This window comes from Gossypium arboreum, chromosome 4 (genome assembly GCF_025698485.1).
Source record: "Gossypium arboreum isolate Shixiya-1 chromosome 4, ASM2569848v2, whole genome shotgun sequence".
In the NCBI taxonomy this organism is placed as follows: Eukaryota; Viridiplantae; Streptophyta; class Magnoliopsida; order Malvales; family Malvaceae; genus Gossypium; species Gossypium arboreum.
Window position 1 is genome coordinate 117,199,769 of NC_069073.1, and position 20,730 is coordinate 117,220,498.

A 20,730-nucleotide genomic window follows, 5' to 3' on the forward strand; every position below is an offset into this window, starting at 1 on the left:
TATTGAGCGCTAATTTTTAAAAAATTAAAATTCAATTCACACAATATTTAAACATTAATAATTAATTTTATTATTATGTCAATTTTAAAATTACCACGTAATCTTTTCATTTCATAAGTAAGAGAAACATACAAAAGAAAATCAAATTATTTGATAATATTTTGTAATTTTTCATTGTCGAGTGACAAAAAAAACATTACTAATATCTTTAATTATTTGCTTTTTTTTTAAAGATAAACTTTTAAAGTTCAAATAGAATATAATTACAAGGACAATTATACATACTCAATTACATATGATGGAATTGGAGATCCATTGAATTACTCATGTTAAGATTCAAGCCTAAATACAAAAACTCATTTTTTTTAAGATAAAAAGGCTTTTCTACTCCCTTTCAATTTTGAAATTAAGCAAATTGCTCCATCGAACCAAAAAAAATGGAGCAATTTAATCCCTATCAAATTTGAAAGTGAGCAACTAAGTACAATTATCATGACGTTAAAGTCTTATATCAATTGTACATAATTTTGATTGATATAATAATAAATTTAGCCCTCAATACTTATATATTTTGTCACTTTGATCTTAATTAAAATATCAACAAATTTAACCTCAAATTTTACACATTTACACAAATGTTATGAGTTAAATTTGTTAAATCAATACCAAATTAGTATAATGTGTAAAATCTAAGGGCTAAATTTTATATTATATCTATTAAAATTATGTACGATCGACAAAAAACATTAATACCATAATGGATTGTCTTTAACTTCTCACTTTTACAATTGACAAGAACTAAATTGTTACGATTTTTTAAAAAAGGACCAATTTGATCAAGATTAAAATTGAGAATGATTGAAGAAATCTTTTTACCATAAGTGTCAAAGCTTCGTTGGGGAAAAAAATTAATTATTATTTCATCTTTTTTACTTCTAAAAAGAATAATTATTCCCTTTATCACTAAATGCACTAATTACGATAATGTAGTTATTTGGTTTTTTTAATTTGAAAACACATTGGTGAGTGGTGCCTAATCGAACTACTTTTGACTAAACCAACAAACACTAAATTTTCCTTCCTTTTCTTTCGTTTTCCCTCTTACCAAACACTAAAATTTCCCTCTCTTTCTCTCCATTTTCTTTCATAATACTCGGAGCGTAAAAAGAAAAAAAATACTGTAATTACTTTCTAGACGATAACTAGAGAGAGTGAAGCCAAGAACTTTCTGGAATTTTTAATCTAACCTTTTTTTTTTTAGTTCAGAGAGAGTGTTTTTGAATTTCATCTTTTGTTAATTTCTTCTTTAGTTTTCTTTTTTTTTTTTTTGCTACTTGATTCGGTTAACGATCAATATGTGAGATTTTGCTCTTTGATAGTCGGAATTAGAATGATGGAGCGGTTAATCTCCGTTTGTTTACAGTTGATTTTGGTGTTGGATTTGGTTTTCAGAGTTTCAGGAAATGCGGAAGGTTCGTCATGATTTTTTCCTCTTATTTTCTTGTCTGAACTTTGCAAATGGAATTGTTGTTAAATTTAATGTATATGATTCAAATTAGATGAATTTAGTAGCTATTGGATTGGTTTAGCAGTGGCATAAGGTTGACTGTTTGTTTTAAATTTCAATTAGCTTTGGTGCTGTAATTGGCTTGACTGGAGAGATACTTGCACACTTACTCACTAATTTATGCGAAAGTTTTCGATACAATTTTACGTTCTAATTCTCGATATTCAGTTTTGGTTAAATTAACCAATGCGTTGTCTTCATCCATGTCTGATGTCGTCTTGAACTCTGTTTGTTGTGTTGAATCTTTCAAGTTATAGTGGAGCTTTAGCGCTTTACAATATTTTAAATGTTTTCATGATATGATTTTAACTTCTTTGTTGTTATTTGTTTATTTGATGAAATAAATGTTCTTTACCCGATTTTCTGTTTTGACTGCTTTCTGTTGTTGCAAATGGAAACACTTACCAGTTCATGTTCCTATGGTTATTTCATTGTAATATATATACTTACATATATTATATAATATTTGCTGATTTCTGCCTGCCGAGAATGATGTTACACGACCTTCAATAATCAGTTGCTTTATTTTTGTACGAAACAGGTGATGCTTTGAATGCGTTGAAGAACAATTTGGCTGACCCTAATAGCGTTTTGCAAAGTTGGGACTCAACCCTTGTTAATCCTTGCACATGGTTTCATGTTACATGTAATAGTGAAAATAGTGTAACAAGAGTGTAAGTTTATTTATATATCATTTTACTACTGCTTTTGTGTGTGTGTGTGTGTGTGTGTGTGTTTTTTTCTGTTTTCTCATTTGACATAGTAAATGCTTTCCCTCTTCTTTTTTTTTTTTTTTCAATTTAGGGATCTTGGGAATGCAAATCTATCTGGTCAATTGGTTCCACAGCTTGGACAGCTTCTGAATTTGCAATATTTGTAAGTCAATAAGTTTAGGCCTAGATATACAAAAAAAAAAAAAAAAGAAAGAAAAAAGAAAAAAAGAAACTCGTCTCTTACATTGTGCCTCACATTGTTAGAATTATTGAAAGCAGTAAAAGGTAAATAAATAAAGGAAAAACAAAGCACTGGCATGCTTTGCCAAATAGCTAATGATGTTTTTGATTGTTTAGGACTTCCTTCAGATTATTTTCCATGATTTGGTTGCAGTGAATAACTTCATTCAGAATACTTCTTCTTAAATTCCTGACTAGGTAAAACCCAATAACCAAAACATTCCAGAATGTCTGAGTTACTCAGGGTATACTTCACCCTAGAAAAAGTAGAACTAGTTGTAAACAACGATGCTCTCTGCTTTTGTCACTACACATTGGTTTTTATCTGTTATGTGATCTTAATCTTGAAGATGGTTGCATTCCATTTGATTCGGTTGCATTTTTCGTAGATACATTCTTGAATTATGTGCTTCTATTGAACTTCTTCTGCTGATGAATTACTAAATTTTTTGGGACAGGGAGCTTTATAGTAATAACATATCTGGTATAATCCCCGAGGATCTTGGAAATTTGACGAACTTAGTGAGCTTGGATCTTTACTTGAATACTTTAACCGGACACATTCCATCTACTCTGGGCAAGCTTCAAAAACTACGATTCCTGTACGAGAAAGTTTTACATTTTTTGTGGTTAATTTACTTAATTTCTTTGCGCTCTTGCTTTCTAGTTATGTGTTTTAGCATATGTAGAATGCCTTTTTATGTCTTGATATATTGCTACTGAACTGGATCAGTAAATTGTATTTTTACTAAGAACGTATGTGTTTATTTATAATTTTTGTAGATATAAGTGTTCCCTTTTCACTTCTAATGTGTGCATAAAGTTGATTAAGTCCAAAAAGTCTCCAGGCTGTAATAGCCATACCCATCTGATGTGAGTGTCATGTGGTTTAAGTCTGATAAGTTGCGAGGCCAATGGTGCTTGGTTGATGTGGGCACTATAGAAATGGTACTTTGGTCTGATAAGTTGCGAGGCCAATGGTGCTTGGTTGATGTGGGCACTATAGAAATGGTTCTTTGTGTAGCAGGCTTCACTTAGCATGTGTTCTTTTAAGTTACATATCTAGTCATCTTATCAATATGCAATATTTTGATGTTTTCTTTCTGTGGAGTAGGCGTCTCAACAACAACACGTTGGCAGGACAGATTCCTATGCCCTTAACTACTATTATGTCACTGCAAGTGCTGTGAGTGCTGCTGTTAGATTTTTGTTTTTCTTTTTCACACATTAGTTGTTTAACCTTTGCTACAAGAACAATTTATTAATGGTGCGGGATGTTGTATTATGCCATGCAGGGATCTTTCAAACAATAAGCTAGAAGGAGATATTCCAGTTAATGGTTCCTTTTCACTCTTCACTCCCATCAGGTTTTTCTCTTATGCTATTTCTTGTTTCTCTCACCCTAACTTCTGATCCTCATCTACACTGTTTTATCATATCTGTACTCTTAGGCCAGCCTCTTGAATTGCTGCTTCTTTTGTTCACAGTTTTGCTAATAATCGGTTGAATAATCCTCCACCTGCTCCGCCGCCTCCTATCACACCTACGGCTCCAATTCCATCAGGTTTGTTCTCGATTTTATTATTATTATTATTATTAATTATTATTAGCTTTTAATTGTGCTTAACTTTGAGGCCTGCTTCACTTTTATTTGTATTTATATAGATATTTGATTGGGAGTTGTTGAGATATTCCTTTGTATTTTTCTTTGCATTTGCAAGTTTTCTGGTATATTGCTGATCCTGAGCTTTTTTACATCTGGGTCTGTTTTTTAAGAAGGTGCCTTTGAGCTCAGATCTAAAATCTGATTATAATATTGCCTGAGATGGCTTTAGGTTCCTTGGTGAGCTAGAACATTATATGTCCCTCTGATCCCCTAGCCCACTAGTTCTCTCAGTTGAAATGATGCCTGCTCCATTGGTGTTGATACCAGCTGAACATGTTAATAGTTGCGAATATTCATGATGCAGGTGTGTTGTATTAACAGTATCTAGATTTATCTAGTTTCATTACTTGCAGGTAATAGTGCCACCGGTGCTATTGCTGGAGGTGTTGCTGCTGGTGCTGCCCTGCTGTTTTCTGCTCCCGCAATTGTACTTGTTTGGTGGCGAAAAAAGAAACCACAAGATCATTTCTTTGATGTACCTGGTTAGTGATTTATCAAAAGATAGTTTTATTTTTAATTGATTTTATGTCATGCGCTTGTATTTACTTTCTTCTAATTTTCTTTACAGCTGAGGAGGACCCAGAAGTTCATCTAGGACAACTTAAGAGGTTTTCTTTACGTGAACTACAAGTGGCAACGGATAATTTTAGCAACAAAAACATTCTGGGTAGAGGTGGTTTTGGTAAAGTTTATAAAGGTCGCTTAGCTGATGGTTCTCTAGTGGCAGTAAAAAGACTGAAGGAGGAGCGCACTCAAGGTGGAGAGTTGCAGTTCCAAACAGAGGTGGAAATGATAAGTATGGCTGTGCATCGGAATCTATTACGTCTTCGTGGCTTTTGCATGACCCCTACTGAACGGCTGCTAGTCTATCCCTTTATGGTTAATGGTAGCGTTGCATCCTGTTTAAGAGGTACTGGCTGTTTTCTCCTCGTTTATTTCTTTAGTCTCATGTTTCGCATTTGTGCTATGCTCTCTGTATTAGGTGCACCATTTATCATATGTATGTTCTTCAGGTTGCCAATTTTTTTCTGACTGTTAATTATTAAATCTATTGTTAGCCTCAATTATCAAATATCTTCTCTTTTGCTTCTTCAGTTTGAGATGATATTCTGGGCTACTGATCACCTACTGGAAACTTGTATTATAACATTTGTTATTTTTAAATTCATGTGCTTGGTGAATGTGGATTCTCTTTGAATCGAAGTGGAATTGTTAGAAATTTGTGGATGCCAAATACTTTTTGAACTCTTGTTACAATGGACTATCTATTGATCTGATTTTTACATTGTCTAGAGCGTCCGGAATCTCAAGCACCACTTGATTGGGCTATAAGGAAACGGATTGCATTAGGAGCTGCAAGGGGGCTTTCATATTTGCATGATCATTGTGACCCTAAGATTATACACCGTGATGTAAAGGCTGCAAATATATTGTTGGATGAGGAATTTGAAGCAGTTGTCGGAGACTTTGGGCTGGCCAAATTAATGGACTACAAAGATACTCACGTCACAACTGCTGTTCGTGGCACAATTGGTCATATAGCTCCTGAATACCTATCAACTGGAAAGTCATCAGAGAAAACTGATGTTTTTGGCTACGGTGTCATGCTTCTTGAACTCATTACAGGACAGAGGGCTTTCGATCTAGCTCGGCTTGCAAATGATGATGATGTCATGTTGCTTGATTGGGTAAGTACTGTCTTCTTATTATGCTTTTCTTGATGATGCATTTCAAAGTTTGACTTATCAGTCTTGTCTAGTGTTTTAATTATCTAATTATCGCATCACTTGGTTAGCCAAAAGCAATACACTAAAGATGGTATAGCAGAACCACCACTCGTAAAGAACGAAGCTTAATTTTATTTTCCTTGCTAGGTGAAAATACAAAAGCTGGTGAAAGAGTTGAAACTTAACAATGTTTTCTCTACAAGGCGAAGAGCGAAACATTAAATATAGAAATAGTTTATAGGGAGATTCTATCCTATGCTACTCGGATTTGAGTGTGAGTGTCGGGTAAGGGTGAAGGCTCCTAGAATACTTTCTGTTCATTAATTTTGCTTACACCGTGAAGCATGCTTTAGGTGGTTGCATTGATCCGAGTGTAACTTGATTGATAACTAATGATATTTGAGAATCTTATGTAATAAGTTACTATAATCTTGATATTGATTTCTTATGCCACTAAGATTCACATCTTTATTGACCATAATTATATTAAAACTCAAGTTAAGCTTAGTATTGGACCAAGTGGTTTTTGTTTCATTATTTTCTTGGGTGCTGAAAAATTTCAGGTAAAAGGGCTTCTGAAAGACAGGAGGTTAGAAACGTTGGTTGATGCTGATCTTCAGGGTAATTACATAGACCATGAAGTAGAACAGCTAATCCAGGTAGCTCTTTTATGCACTCAAGGCACCCCAATGGAACGACCAAAGATGTCCGAAGTGGTCAGGATGTTGGAGGGTGATGGCTTAGCCGAAAGATGGGAAGAGTGGCAGAAAGAGGAAATGTTCCGGCAAGAGTTTAACCATAACCACCAACAGAATGCTGATTGGATCATTGCAGACTCCACTTCTTACCTCCGACCAGACGAATTATCCGGTCCTAGATGACCCCATTTCTACAAAAATACAAAACACCTCTGGCGGGTCAGAGTTGGTGCATTGTTCACCATTTTGTGGATATACAATATAGGTGTCTCAGGTTTTTCCTCCTCTTTTCAATTTTTTCTTTGGCCCCATTTTTATTTTGTTGTAATTTATGGTAAATGTATGGAGGTGGTTCTTTTCTTTTTATAGGGTTGCCAACTGCAGCAGTCAAGAAAAACATTACGTGCTATAAAAAAACTGACAAAAACCGAAATGTTAGCGTTGACTGTTTACGGGAATACATACTATAAATGAGTTACCACATTAAAAATTTTCGAAGATGCCATGCTTGAAAAGCAGAAGGTAAAGGTATCTGGTCTCCACCTTTTCTCGATGGTTGTAAGCAGCGACGGCCACATTGAAAAATAAGGTATTTCCGTCATCTTTAAAAAAATTAGCTGCGTCTAGTGGCGCTCTGAATTGTTACTCATTTGATATTGAAAAGTTTATATTTCATTTGTAAATAACACAAAAGCAAAATAATCAATGTTTTATGTTGAACAATTTAAAAAAATTAACACTAAAATTAAATAATAACAGGGAGTAAGTACTAACTTAAATTATAAGTTTAAAAAATTTACCATTTTTGCCTCTTCTAATGCAACATGATTATTTTGCTTCAATAGAGTCATGATTGGATTTATAAACTTTAATTTAAGGTAAAAACTAAGAATTTGAAGAGTTTTTGGTTTCGAAACTCGACAGCAATCACATTCTGATCTTTTTATTAGTGCATTGTGGACCACAACGTTTTGAAGACTAATATGCAATATTGGAATGTGTGGTTCAAAGATGTATTATGGTGTTGTCATTTGAGGAGTCTAAAATATGCTGTATTTTTTCTTAAGGTTTTGTCTCACTGAGTTTTCTTGGTAAGGATTTTTAATGATACAGCTTATAATAGGAGATTGTTTACACTTTTTCCTTCATTAAGTTTTTATTACACAAGTTTTTCTTAATAAGTTTTTAATTTCGTTGATAAATATCTAAAAGGGAGTGTTATAAATCCATTAATAAATAAGTGTCCATATAACTCCCAAAGCCCGTAAAGAATTTACCTTTATATAACCCATAAAGAATTTAGTGTACCTTAATTCTCTTATTTGTGTTTTTGTAATCTATGGTGATTGAAATATTATAAATAGAGGACATATATAAATTTTTAATATCCCAAATATAAATTAAATTATACTTTCATTTTGTATACTCTATTTTTTGTTCTTACTACAGTTTTCTTTGTTTTCATAATAATCATAATAATAAGAGATTTTTGCAAATTAACAATAAATATATGAGAATAATGAAAATGGGATAATATAAGAAGTTTCAATATGAATCATTCTTTTTGTTATATTTTTTTCTTCTAAAATCATAACAAAACATATTAAATCTTATCTTTTAAGAATCATTATGTGAACAACTATTTGAACTAATTAAATAATTTAACCTTCTTATAGTTGCTTGGGCTTCTTCTTTTTTCCCATTTTTTTTTTTTCTTTCCTATCACGTCTGTATAACATGATAGCTTGAACGTCCTATGAAAAGTTCATCTCAGACTAAAATAAAAAAGGTAAATTACACATAACGCCATTAAATTATTATATTTTTATTTAAGTCACGGACTGTTCAGTCCTTTTCTCTAAAGTCTAGCCGATAATTGTTTTGGGTCGTTTGCCAATATCAGTAATTGACAATTATATAATTTGAACAATTTTAAATTCAGTTCAAAGAAAAACTCAGTAAGCAAACCTCTTGTTCTATTAAAGTAAAAGGAGATTTCTCATTTATTCTTTTAAGGTTCTGTTTTGGATTAAGTTAAAAGACTGTTTGATTTGAATTAAAAAAAATGAGGCATTTGGTCAATAAATAAAAATTCAATTACAAATTAACTGGTGGATAAGAATTTTAGATTCCTTTATATTGAAAATTAAAAACATATTAATATAAGTTTTGAGCAACAATTCGATGATCAATACTATAGAGTAGTACCCATCGACGAGTAGAACATACCTTAAATCCAAGCTAATCTAATGGATGATGTCAAAAGACTAGAGAAGAAAACCATTTGGATTTTGATTTGTAAATTTATGACATCCAAAATTATTTCATGAAAAAATTAAACTATAGAAAAGGAGGGAAAGTTTACCCTTTCGATTGGTGTATGAGGTGAGAATAAAGAAGGCCATATAACAATAATTTTAACATCCCGGTGATTTATTGATTTAAATAAAACTAATAAATAACTTAATAACAGTTTTATAAATTTTAAAATTAAATAACTAAAACGTAAATTTATTAATAATTAAATAACCTTCAAGGTTACCCAATAAAAAAATCAAATCTCCAACTAATCTACTATTGTATATATTCTGTTATATTATACCAAATTTATAAAGTTTAATCAAATCACATAAATTAAGGATTATATAAAAATAGATATTAAAATAATGCAAATTTTCCCATTTAGGTACTTAAAATTAAAACTTTTTTTTTTGTCAAAGTAGGTACCTAAAATTTTATTTCATTACCACTTTCTGACCGGACGGTGGCCGGACTTCCCACCGGAAATCGCCTCAGCTCTCCCTTTCTCTCCTTTTTTTTTTCTTATTTGGTTACAAATGATTTTTTTTCTTGATTTTTAGACTATTTATAGTGCTTTAAAACGGTGCCGTTTTGGCATTAAATCCCAGGGCATAAAACGACGCCGTTTTGCCCAGGGTCGGACCAATCCGACCCGACCCGCCAGGATCCGCTTGTTTTTTCATTGAATGGGCTAATTGCACTTTTAACCCTTCCGTTTTTTATGGTTTTGCAATCAAATTTATTGTGCTTTCAATCTAGCCCTATAATTTGTTGCATTTTCCAATCAGGCCCCTTGCAATGTTGCGCGTTTTGGAGGGAGGGTTTATTGCCCGATTTAGTCCCTCTTCTTTGTTTGCGCATTGGATTTAGTCCTTTTCCCTTTATTTCTTTTTAAAATTCGCCCCAAAGCTTTGATTTTAATCCAATTTCAATCCTTTTTCATTTATTTTTCGTATTTACCCTGAATTTCATATTATTTTTGCTATTTAATTCAGCTTTAAATATTAATCATGTTATATATAGTATTGTTATCACTATTATTTTTATATATTATTATTATTATATTATATTTAGCTATATATATTTTTAATGTTTCGTTTCTTACTATTATATGCATATATATTTAATATTATATTTATTATTAATATTATTAGTATTAGCATTTTCACTTAATATGTATATATAGATATACATATACGTATTAATAGTTTTTTATTATCATTAATATATATTGTATATATTATATATATATTATGTATATATTTTTAATGTTATTAGTTGTATATTTCTTATATTATTTCATGTATATATTTTATATTATCTTATGTACATATTCGAAATACTATTATATATATACATATTTTTTGATACCATATTGTATATATATTATTATTATATTTATTTTATTCCTATTATATTTATTATTAATATTAGTACATATATTTTACTATACGTGTATATATATATTTTGTGTATATAGTATTATTTTCAGTATATCATTATATTTATCATTATACTTATTATTAACACTATTGTTATATTTAGTATTACTTTTATTTTCATTATAACTATTCCCATTACTAATCCTCGTATTATTACTATTGTGTTTTGTTTTTATATTATATTATATTATATTATTGGTTTTACTACTACTAGTATTAGTTTTAGTTTTAATTAATATCTTAACGTTCATATATATATATATACTTTTATGTAACATTGTTAATAATTCTTTTTAAATATCATGGTTATTTTTTATACATGCATATATATATTATGTGTATATTCTTTTAATAGATATTATGTATATATATTTTATATGTTATTCTTAACTTTGTATTATGTATATATTTTTTATGTTATCCTTTTATATATCATATATATATTTTCAATACTATTAATGCACCATTAATGCCTATTATTGTATATATCTTAATAGGTGTATGTACGTAGCGTTATTAGTATTATTAATATTATGTTTTCATCACCTTACGTACTATTATATATTCATGTATATATATACATTTATTGTTTTTATTTAGTGTTTAACACTATTATTACGTTTAATACCATATGCATTATCATTGTTTTATATTATTACTATCGCATGTATATTGTTAATGTTTTAAATATTATCTATTCCGTATATTCTTAACTTTTTATTATTATTCGTCCGTCCGAATTTAGCATAGTAGTTCATACCATAGTGCAACATCAATTTTAGTTTCCTTTTACTTTTATTTGTTTTATCTAGACATATTTTCATTCATGTCTTTAAATTAATTTCAATAAATAAGGCAACGTGCCGATTTAACATTAAGTCGTTGATTTCACCGCTATGTTGGGTGAATATCATCGACTCGTGTTAAAAACGGAATGTCCTTCTCAAAAGAAATTGAAATTATAAAAATTCTCGTGTTTTGATCGGATCATGATTAAATGTTATATTGAACTCGGATTTTTAAAAATTAAGACAACACATGTTGAACGAGATACCAATTTTAGGCGTCGCGAGGGTGCTAATACCTTCCTCGTGCGTAACCGACTCCCGAACCCTAATTTTCTCTGGCTTTTGACGTAGACCTAAACTTGGCCTTCTTTTTGTTTAAAAAATAAATTTATTAGGTGTCCGATCACACCTAGAAAAAAGATCGGTGGCGATTCCCTTTTTTAATAAAATCGAAAGTCGATTTTTAAATTTTCAATAAATCGCCTCAGTTAGCGACCCAAAGAAAAATTTTACGTCGCTACATTAATCATCATAGTTTTATTGAATGAGACAATTAAATATATTTCCTCATAGATTCTAATACGGTAAAGTTGTCATGACTTTAATGGAATTAGATTTGGGTTGAGAAAATAATTTAATTAATTAATATTTTGAGAAATAGAAAATAGTTATTGAGTTGAATAAATTATAAGTGTTGGATAAAAGTTCAAATAACACATATAATTGTACCCAATACACGAGACAGGCCTGGAAGCCCATTCTAAAGGATGAGGGGTGCAAACCCTAGTACACCTTAAGGTTGTCATTGCCTCTATACTATATTTTCTATTAAAATATTATTATTTAATTACCATCGTTCAAGAAAAAATCTTGTATATATTTTTTATAAATAGGAACTATGAGCTAACTCAAAACACAATTAATTGAGTGTCATTAATCTCTTGAAAAATAGTGAAAATTTATTTATAAGAATAAATTCTATTTTTTTGTGAAAGCTTATAGTTTCTAATTCCCATAAAGAGAATTAACTTTTACACTAAAAGTAAAAAAAAAAAAAAATTCATTCTGTGTATTCAGTTCGTTTTGTTTGAGCACACATTCAAAACTATTCAAGGTTTGAGAATAGTAGAAAAGACCATTTGATAGAAAGATGAGAAACAACTTAGACTGTCTTGTACAAAGCATATGTAAAAATTCAGTTAAGGGTTTATTGCTATAAAGATCACAATGCTTGATTTTAAGAAAAAATTTAAATTTTCGTTGTGCCTAAAAACACTGTTTTCTAAACCAAATTTTCTTATAAGTTATAGTTACTTTTAATTAGTTGTTTTTATTCTAATTATAGTTAGTTTGAGTTTAGTTAGTTTCTAAGTTACTTATTGAATTTTGTGCTTGTAATGATTGATTTTGTTCAGAGCAGTTGATATAGGTGTAAGTCATAACTTAAAAAGAAAAAGGGAGGCAAATCTCAAAATTATACATGAACTTTAATTCAATGTGCAGTTTGATATACAAATTTTGATTTAATGCAATTATACACATAAAACTTTGATTGAGTTCAAAAGTATACATGAAACTTTCATTTTGATTCAAGTATACATATTTGAAGAAATAAATACATCAAATTATTTTTATAATTGATAAATATAATTATTTGTATATGCAATAAATAAATATAAAATGATGTTATATCAATAATAGTGTTAATAGTTTGTGAGGATTGGACCAAATCAAAATTTCATGTATAAAATTACACAAAATCAAAGTTTATGTGGAGTATGCCTTGCATTTCGGTTAAATTTAGGCATAAACAATGTTGCGATGATGTGACGATGAAAATAGGGGAGAAGCAGAAATGACACGTGGCGATAAGACAGGGGACGCCGCGATGTGGCGATGTGTAATACAATTTTCTCAATTTTTTTCTTCTAGTTAAACTCTGAGTATTTGTTTTAGTCAAACTCTTGTTAATATAGATTATTTTAATATTATTTAACCTATGAATTTAACTTATAAATAGGCCTTTTACAACCTTAGAAAAATTAACCCATTACACATTTAGGTATTAACTTTTACAAACTTTCAAAGAATATTGTGTTTATGTTTTGAGGGTTTTTATTTTGGGTTTCAGGGTTTAGTTTTATCTCCATCTTTGTACTCTTCATTTTTGCTGTTATAGTGAAATTAACTTTACCCGTGATTTTTTTATCCTCTTTGGAAGGGTTTTTCCATGTAAAATATTTGTGTTTGATCTTTTCAATTTCTTCGTTATTTTATTTGTTCATTGTTTAATTGAGTTTATCCTCAACAAACCAGTATCAGATCTAGTTCGATTTTTGCATTCGACCTGTTCAGAGATGGTAGCAACAAGGTTTGATATTGATAAATTCGATGGCATCAAAAATTTCAATCTGTAGCAAGTTTGAATAATGAAAATTTTGATTCAAAGCAATCTTGAAAAGATCCTTACAGAGAAGAAGCCTGCAGACATGGATAAATCAAAATGAGATAGGCTAGATAAAAAAGCTTTATCCATGATTCAATTATGTATAACAAATAATGTATTGCAGGAGGTTTTGATGGAGAAAATGATATCCACCGTATGGAAAATGTTAGAAACCTTTATGCGACAAAGTTTTTGGCTAATCGATTGGTGTTGAAACAACGTCCATACACATTCAGCATGAATGAAAGTGAGCACCTTAAATGTCACATCGGTCAGTTTATTACTCTTTTGAATGACTTAAAAAATGTTGAGGTTCAGATTGACAATGAAGGTTATTATTATGCTATTTACCCCCTTCATACAAGTCTTTTAGGGAGACCCTGATCTATGGTAAAAATAACCTCTCATTCAAGGATATGAAGGGTCATTTATTGAGCAAAGACAAACTTGAAAATGAGTTCGGTTCAGATAGCAAGTCAGATAGGCAAGCCTCAGTTTTGGTAGCATTAGGGAAGCGAGACAAAAGATGTCGCTACTGTAAGAAGTTAGGTTACGTTAAGGCAGATTGTTACAAACTATGAAATAAAAGGGCTGCTGAGAGCAATGAAGAAGATTTAGCTGGTGCTAATTTGGCCAATGACAAGGGTGATGGCTTCTTGTTGGTGTCAACAAGTGAAAGCTCTGTGCTTACAACCGAGTGAATCTTGGATTCGGGGTGTTCTTCCCACATGTGTCCCAACAGGATTTGGTTCTCTACATACAATTTAATTGAAGGTGGAGTTGTGTGCATGGGGAGTGGTTCACCCAGTAATGCAACTGATATTAATACTATTCAGATCAAGATGCATGACGAGACAATTAGGACACTGTCAGATGTCAGACATGTGCCTGACTTAAAGAAAAATCTCATCTCCTTGAGAATTTTGAACTCGAAGGGTTATAAACTTAACATCAAGTCAAACAACATTAAACTATCTTGTGGACTCTCGTTTTGATGAAAGGTAAAAAGATTGGCAATCTTTATGTTTTGGAAGGATCAACAGTGATAAGTGAAATCGAATGTCCCTTGTTCGTTAGGGAGTCGAATTTAACTCGTTTAAAGCAAAGGCAACTAGGTCATAGGAGGGAAAAATGTATGACCGTTTCATATAAGAGTGGTTCTCTATTCGGTGGAAGCTTTGAAAAGATAAGGCACTACATTCCTGAAAATCAAACCCAGGTCAGTTTTGATTTGGCAGTGCACAAGTTGAAGATTAGAAGTCTTCCAGCTTCTAAGCACAATTTTGACTCAATTAATATACTGCATAGTTCGAGATAGGCCTATGGCAGGCTTTGGCAAAGAAGATGTTCTGGAAATACGAGTCAAGATGGAGATTTGCAGAGTATGCCTCGCATTTCAATCAAATTTAGGCACAAACAAAGAGCGACGTCGTGACGACGAAAATAAGGAAAATCAGAAATGACATCACAACAACACGATAGGGGACGTCGTAATGTGGCAACGTGTCATGCAATTTTCTCGATTTTCTTCTCCAAGTTAAACTCTGAGTACTTATTTTAGTCGAACTCCGGTTAGTGTAGATTATTTTAATATTATTTGACCTACGAATTTAGCATATAAATATGCCTTTTACAACTTTTGAAAACTCAACCAATTACACATTTAGGTATTAGCTTTTACAAGCTTTTAGAGAATTTTATATTTACGTTTTGAGGGTTCTTGTTGCGAGTTTCGGGGTTTAGTTTTATCTCCATCTTTGTACTCTTTTTTTTTTACCGTTATAATATAATTATCTTCACCTGTGATTTTTTATCCTCTTCGGAGAGATTTTTTCACGTAAAATATTTATGTTCAATCTTTTTAATTTCTTCATTATTTTACTTATTCGTTGTTTAATCGGGTTTATCTCCAACAAATTGTGTATAAAATTACATACTAAACTAAAGTTCATATATAATTTTGAGATTTATCCTAAAATATATAAAAAAATCAAGAAATAATTTTATTTTTATTTAAAATAAAAATCTCTTATTCTAAATTAAAGTTAATTTCATCAAATATACTCTTATTCTAAATTGGTTTTCATTTTAAAAACATCCTAATTAAATAGTTAAAGTATTAGAATTAGATGAATCAAATCCTTTCATCAACGTACCTAACTGTCATTCAACTATTAATAATGTCTTAATTTTGATATTATGTTGGTTTTAAAATTATTACACGTTAAATAATGATCTTGTAATTTTCTGGGGATATTTTTTTAACATTTTTACTTTTAAAAATAGTTATTCACTTTCTCAATAAATGCAGCAATTTCGATAATGTAATTATATATATATATTTAAGGTCTGTTTATTTGATATAAAAAGTTAGACGAAAAATATTTTTCTCATTTATTTTTGTGTTAATTTTTGGAAAAATAAACTTAGTATAAATTTCTCTCAAAACAAATTATTTTTTGTTTTTTGCCGGTTGAGTTTTAACTCGATTGACTTCAGTATTGTTGCAGATAGAGAAGGACCTAAGCTTGAATCTATTAAAGCACATTATCATCCTATGTATGGGTTAGAAAAGGGCTATAAATAATTTTAGACATTGTACTAAAAAAGAATAGATATGATTAGAACTTATAATGAGATTGTTCAAAAAATACTACTGGTGTTTTCTTTGTTTTATGTTTATATTATTAATTTTATAAAATCTGAAGGCTTCAATATAATAATGGCTTAAGCTTTCTAAAGATGACCAAGAAGAATCTGAAACTCACATTGGTCATCAATGGTAGAGCTGTGAGAATATTACTTTTTTTGGCTTCAAATTTACTTTTTAACTCTTCTTTTAGGTGCGTGCTTATTTAAGCCATTAAATATTTGGTTGTATTACTTTTTGGTTATAATGGAAGATAGCCGGAATTAGAATGATGGAGTGGTTAATCTCCGTTTGTTTACTGTTGATTTTGGTGTTGGATTTGGTTTTCAGAGTTGCAGGAAATAAGGAAGGTTCGTCATGATTGTTTCCTCTAATTTTCTTGTTTGAACTTTGCAAATGGTTTAGCAGTGGCATAAGGTTGACTGTTTGTTTTAAACTTCAGTTAGCTTGGATGCAGTAATTGACTTGACTGGAGAATGATCGTATGCGACCTTCAATGATCAGTTGCTTTATTTTTGTATGAAACAGGTGATGCTTTGAATGCATTGAAGAACAATTTGGCTGATCCTAATAACGTTTTGCAAAGTTGGAACCCGACCCTTGTTAATCCTTGCACATGGCTTCATGTTACATGTAATAGTGAAAATAGTGTAACAAGAGTGTAAGTTTATATCTCATATTACTACTGCTTTTGTGTTTCTTTTGGCTTTTCTAGTTTGACATAGTAAACGCTTTCTTCCTTCTCAATTTAGGGATCTCGGGAATGCAAATCTGTCTGGTCATTTGGTTCCACAGCTTGGACAGCTTCTGGATTTGCAGAATTTGTAAGTCGATAGTTTAGGCCTAGTCTATTTTTGGTTGACCCCAAAATAGACAACTCATTTCTTACATGCTACCTCTCATTGTTAGAATATTGAGACATACATAAAGGAAAAACAAAACACCAGCATGCTTTTGTCATCCTAGTGACCAAAACTGACCAGAATGTCTGAGTTACTCAGGTATACTAGTAGAAATAGTTGTAAACAATGATGTTCTAAGCTTTTCTCATTGCACAATGGTTTGTATCTGTTGTCATCTTTCCATTGGACTTGGTTTCATTTTCATAGATACATGCATGGGTTATGTGCTTCTATTGAACTTCTTTTGCTGAAGATTACCAATTTTTTTTATGACAGGGAGCTTTATAGTAATAACATATCCGGCATAATCCCAGAGGATCTTGGAAATTTGACCAACTTAGTGAGCTTGGATCTTTACTTGAATACTTTAACCGGACACATTCCATCTACTCTGGGCAAGCTTCAAAAGCTACGATTCCTGACCGAGTAAATTTTTTGAGGTTAATTTACTTAATTTCTTTGCCCTCTTGCTTTCTAGTCATGTGTTGCAGTATATGTAGAATGCCTTTTATGTGTTGATTTATTGCTAGCTGAACTGGATAAGTAAATTGTATTTTTACTAAGAATATGTATGTCCTTAGTTATAATTTTTGTAGATATAAGTATTTCCTCTTCGCTTCTAATGTACGCATAACATTGATAAGTCCAAAAAGTCTCCGGGCTGTAATAGCCATCCTCGTCTGATGTGAGTGTCATGTGATCTAAGTCCAATAAGTTGCGAGGTCAATGGTGTTTGGTTGATATGGGCATCATAGAAATGGTTTCTTGGTTAATAGGCTGCCGAGCCAATAGTGCTTGGTTAATATGGGCACTATACAAATGGTTCTTTGTGTAGTAGGCTTCACTAAGCATGAGTTCTTTTAAGTTACATGTCTAGTCATCAATATGCAATATTTTGATGTTTTCTTTCTGTGGAGTAGGCGTCTCAACAACAACACGTTGACGGGACAAATTCCTATGCCCTTAACTACTATTATGTCACTGCAAGTGCTGTGAGTGCTGCTGTTAGAATTTTTTTTCACACATTAGTTGTTTAACCTTTGCTGCAAGAACAATAAATTAATGGTGCGGGATGTTGTATTATGCCATGCAGGGATCTTTCAAACAATAAGCTAGAAGGAGATATTCCAGTTAATGGTTCCTTTTCACTCTTCACTCCTAACAGGTTTTTCTCTTGCTGTTTCATTTTTCTCTCACCCTAACTCCAGATCCTCATCTTCACTGCTTGTTCCTGTTTTATCATATCTGTACTCTTAGGCCAGCCTCTTGAATTAATGCTTCTCTTGTTCACAGTTTTGCTAATAATCGATTGAATAATCCTCCACCTGCTCCGCTGCCTCCTATCACACCTACAGCTCCAATTCCATCAGGTTTGTTCTGGTAAATTTATTAATAATAATTATTGTTATTATTATTAGCTTTTAATTGTGCTTTAACTTTGGGGCCTGCTTCACTTTTATTTGTATTTTATTGGGAATTGAGATATTCCTTTGTATTTTTCTTTGCATTCGCAATTTTTTTGGTATTACCATGTACCTGTATCATATGAAAAATTGATGTAGATTTGAGTATATTGCTCATCCTCAGCTTTTTTACATCTGCGTCTGCTTTTTAAGAAGGTGCCTTTGAGCTCAGATCTAAAATCTGATTACAATAGTACCTAGGATGGCTTTAGGTTCCTTGGTGAGCTAGAACATTCTGATTCCCTAGCCCACTAGTTCTCTCAGTTGAAATGCTGCCTGCTCCATTGGTGTTGGTACCAGATGTTCATAGTTGCGAATATTCGTGATACAGGTGTTTTGTGTAAACGGTATCTAGATTTATCTAATTTCATTCTTGCAGGTAATAGTGCCACTGGTGCTACTGCTGGAGGAGTTGCTGCTGGCATTGCCCTGCTGTTTGCTGCTCCCGCAATTGTACTTGCTTGGTGGCTAAAAAAGAAACCACAAGATCATTTCTTTGATGTCCCTGGTTAGTGGTTTATCAAAAGATGGTTTTATTTTTAATTGACTTTATGTCATCGTGTGCTTGTATTTACTTTCTTCTAGTTTTCTTTACAGCTGAGGAGGACCCAGAAGTTCATCTAGGACAACTTAAGAGGTTTTCTTTACGTGAACTACAAGTGGCAACGGATAATTTTAGCAATAAAAACATTCTGGGTAGAGGTGGTTTTGGTAAAGTTTATAAAGGCCGCTTAGCTGATGGTTCTCTAGTGGCAGTAAAAAGACTGAGGCAGGAGCGCACTCTAGGTGGAGAGTTGCAGTTCCAAACGGAGGTGGAAATGACAAGTGTGGCAGTAAAAACATCTTCGTGGCTTTTGCATGACCCCTACTGAACGGCTGCTAGTCTACCCCTTTATGGTTAATGGTAGCGTTGCATCCTGTTTAAGAGGTACGGCTGTTGTCTCCTTGTTTATTTCTTTACTCACATGTTTCCTGCTTGTGCCATGCTCTCTGTATTAGGTTTGCCATTTTTTATATGTATGTTCTTCTATTGATCTGGTTTTTACATTGTCTAGAGCGTCCGGAATCTCAAGCACCACTTGATTGGGCTATCAGGAAACGGATTGCATTAGGAGCTGCAAGGGGGCTTGCATATTTGCATGATCATTGTGACCCTAAGATAATACACCGTGATGTAAAGGCTGCAAATATATTGTTGGATGAAGAATTTGAAGCAGTCGTCGGAGACTTTTGGCTGGCCAAACTAATGGACAGCAAAGATACTCACGTCACAACTGCTGTTCGTGGCACAATTGGTTTTATAGCTCCTGAATACCTCTCAACTGGAAAATCATCGGAGAAAACTGACGTTTTTAGCTACGGTGTCATGCTTCTTGAACTCATTACAGGACAGCGGGCTTTTGATCTTGCTCGGTCTGCAAATGATGATGATGTCATGTTGCTTGATTGGGTGAGTAATGTCTTCTTATTATGCTTTTCTCGATGATGCATTTCAAAGTTTGACTTATCAGTCTTGTCTAGTGTTTTAATTATATCTAACTATTGCTTCACTTGGTTAGCCAAAGGTAATACACTAAATGCGGTGGCAGAACCACCACTCTTACAGAACGAAGCTTAATTTTATTTTCCTTGCGAGGTGAAAATGCGAACGCCAATAATTAGAAAAGAGTTGAAACTTAACCATGTTTTCTCTACAAGGCTTAAATGGAAACATTAAATATAGAAATAGTTGATAGGGAGATTCTATCCTACGGTACTCAAATTTGAGTGTGAATCAAGGGCGAAACCAGGTACTCGTAGGTATCTGGCCTCCTTAAAATAATTTTTTTTTATTTACATTCTTCAAAAATTTTAAATTAGTAAAAATAAAATTATACCTTGATCCTCTAAAAATAATAAAATTTTTATTTAATCTTTTAAAAATTAAAAAGATAGAAGCTATTGAAATGGTGAAATTGTATTTTTACTATCGTAAAAATTACAATTTAATTTTGAACCCCCTAAAAAAATTTTCTAGCTTTGCCCATGGTGTGAATATTGAATAAGGGTGGGTCTCCTAGGATAATTTCTATTAGAATTGTGTCACCCAAATCCCATTTCATCCGGCTTGAAAAGTTCGAGGTACAA

General features: G+C 31.9%; 1 protein-coding gene and 1 pseudogene across 3 annotated transcripts; both read left to right on the top strand.

The window, feature by feature from the left end:
- The first annotated feature begins 975 nt into the window (after window positions 1–975).
- LOC108461001 (BRASSINOSTEROID INSENSITIVE 1-associated receptor kinase 1-like) lies at window positions 976–7,313 on the top strand. Of its 3 annotated transcripts, none has more exons than XR_008281293.1 (12): window positions 976–1,472; window positions 2,109–2,241; window positions 2,372–2,443; window positions 2,979–3,122; window positions 3,635–3,706; window positions 3,816–3,887; window positions 4,008–4,084; window positions 4,540–4,668; window positions 4,755–5,096; window positions 5,480–5,874; window positions 6,477–6,885; window positions 6,981–7,313. XR_008281293.1 is itself a non-coding variant. In XM_053026550.1 (11 exons), the coding sequence occupies exons 1-11, from the start codon at window positions 1,391–1,393 to the stop codon at window positions 6,792–6,794; spliced, it is 1,836 nt and encodes a 611-aa protein (XP_052882510.1). In that variant the 5' UTR covers window positions 976–1,390; the 3' UTR covers window positions 6,795–7,313. The 3 variants fall into 3 exon arrangements, 1 of the variants encoding a protein (XP_052882510.1); XR_008281294.1 differs by having other exon boundaries at window positions 6,477–6,876; XM_053026550.1 differs by having other exon boundaries at window positions 6,477–7,313.
- Window positions 7,314–16,499: 9,186 nt separating this feature from the next.
- On the top strand, window positions 16,500–20,236 carry LOC108465740 (BRASSINOSTEROID INSENSITIVE 1-associated receptor kinase 1-like; annotated as a pseudogene).
- Window positions 20,237–20,730: the final 494 nt, after the last annotated feature.

Excerpts from the sequence above, each read along its gene's own strand:
- LOC108461001 (XM_053026550.1), top strand. The coding sequence starts at position 1,391 with ATGATGGAGCGGTTAATCTCCGTTTGTTTACAGTTGATTTTGGTGTTG. Across the intron at positions 2,242-2,371 it reads GAAAATAGTGTAACAAGAGT|GGATCTTGGGAATGCAAATC; the intron begins GTAAGTTTATTT and ends TTTTCAATTTAG. Across the intron at positions 4,669-4,754 it reads TCATTTCTTTGATGTACCTG|CTGAGGAGGACCCAGAAGTT; the intron begins GTTAGTGATTTA and ends TTTTCTTTACAG.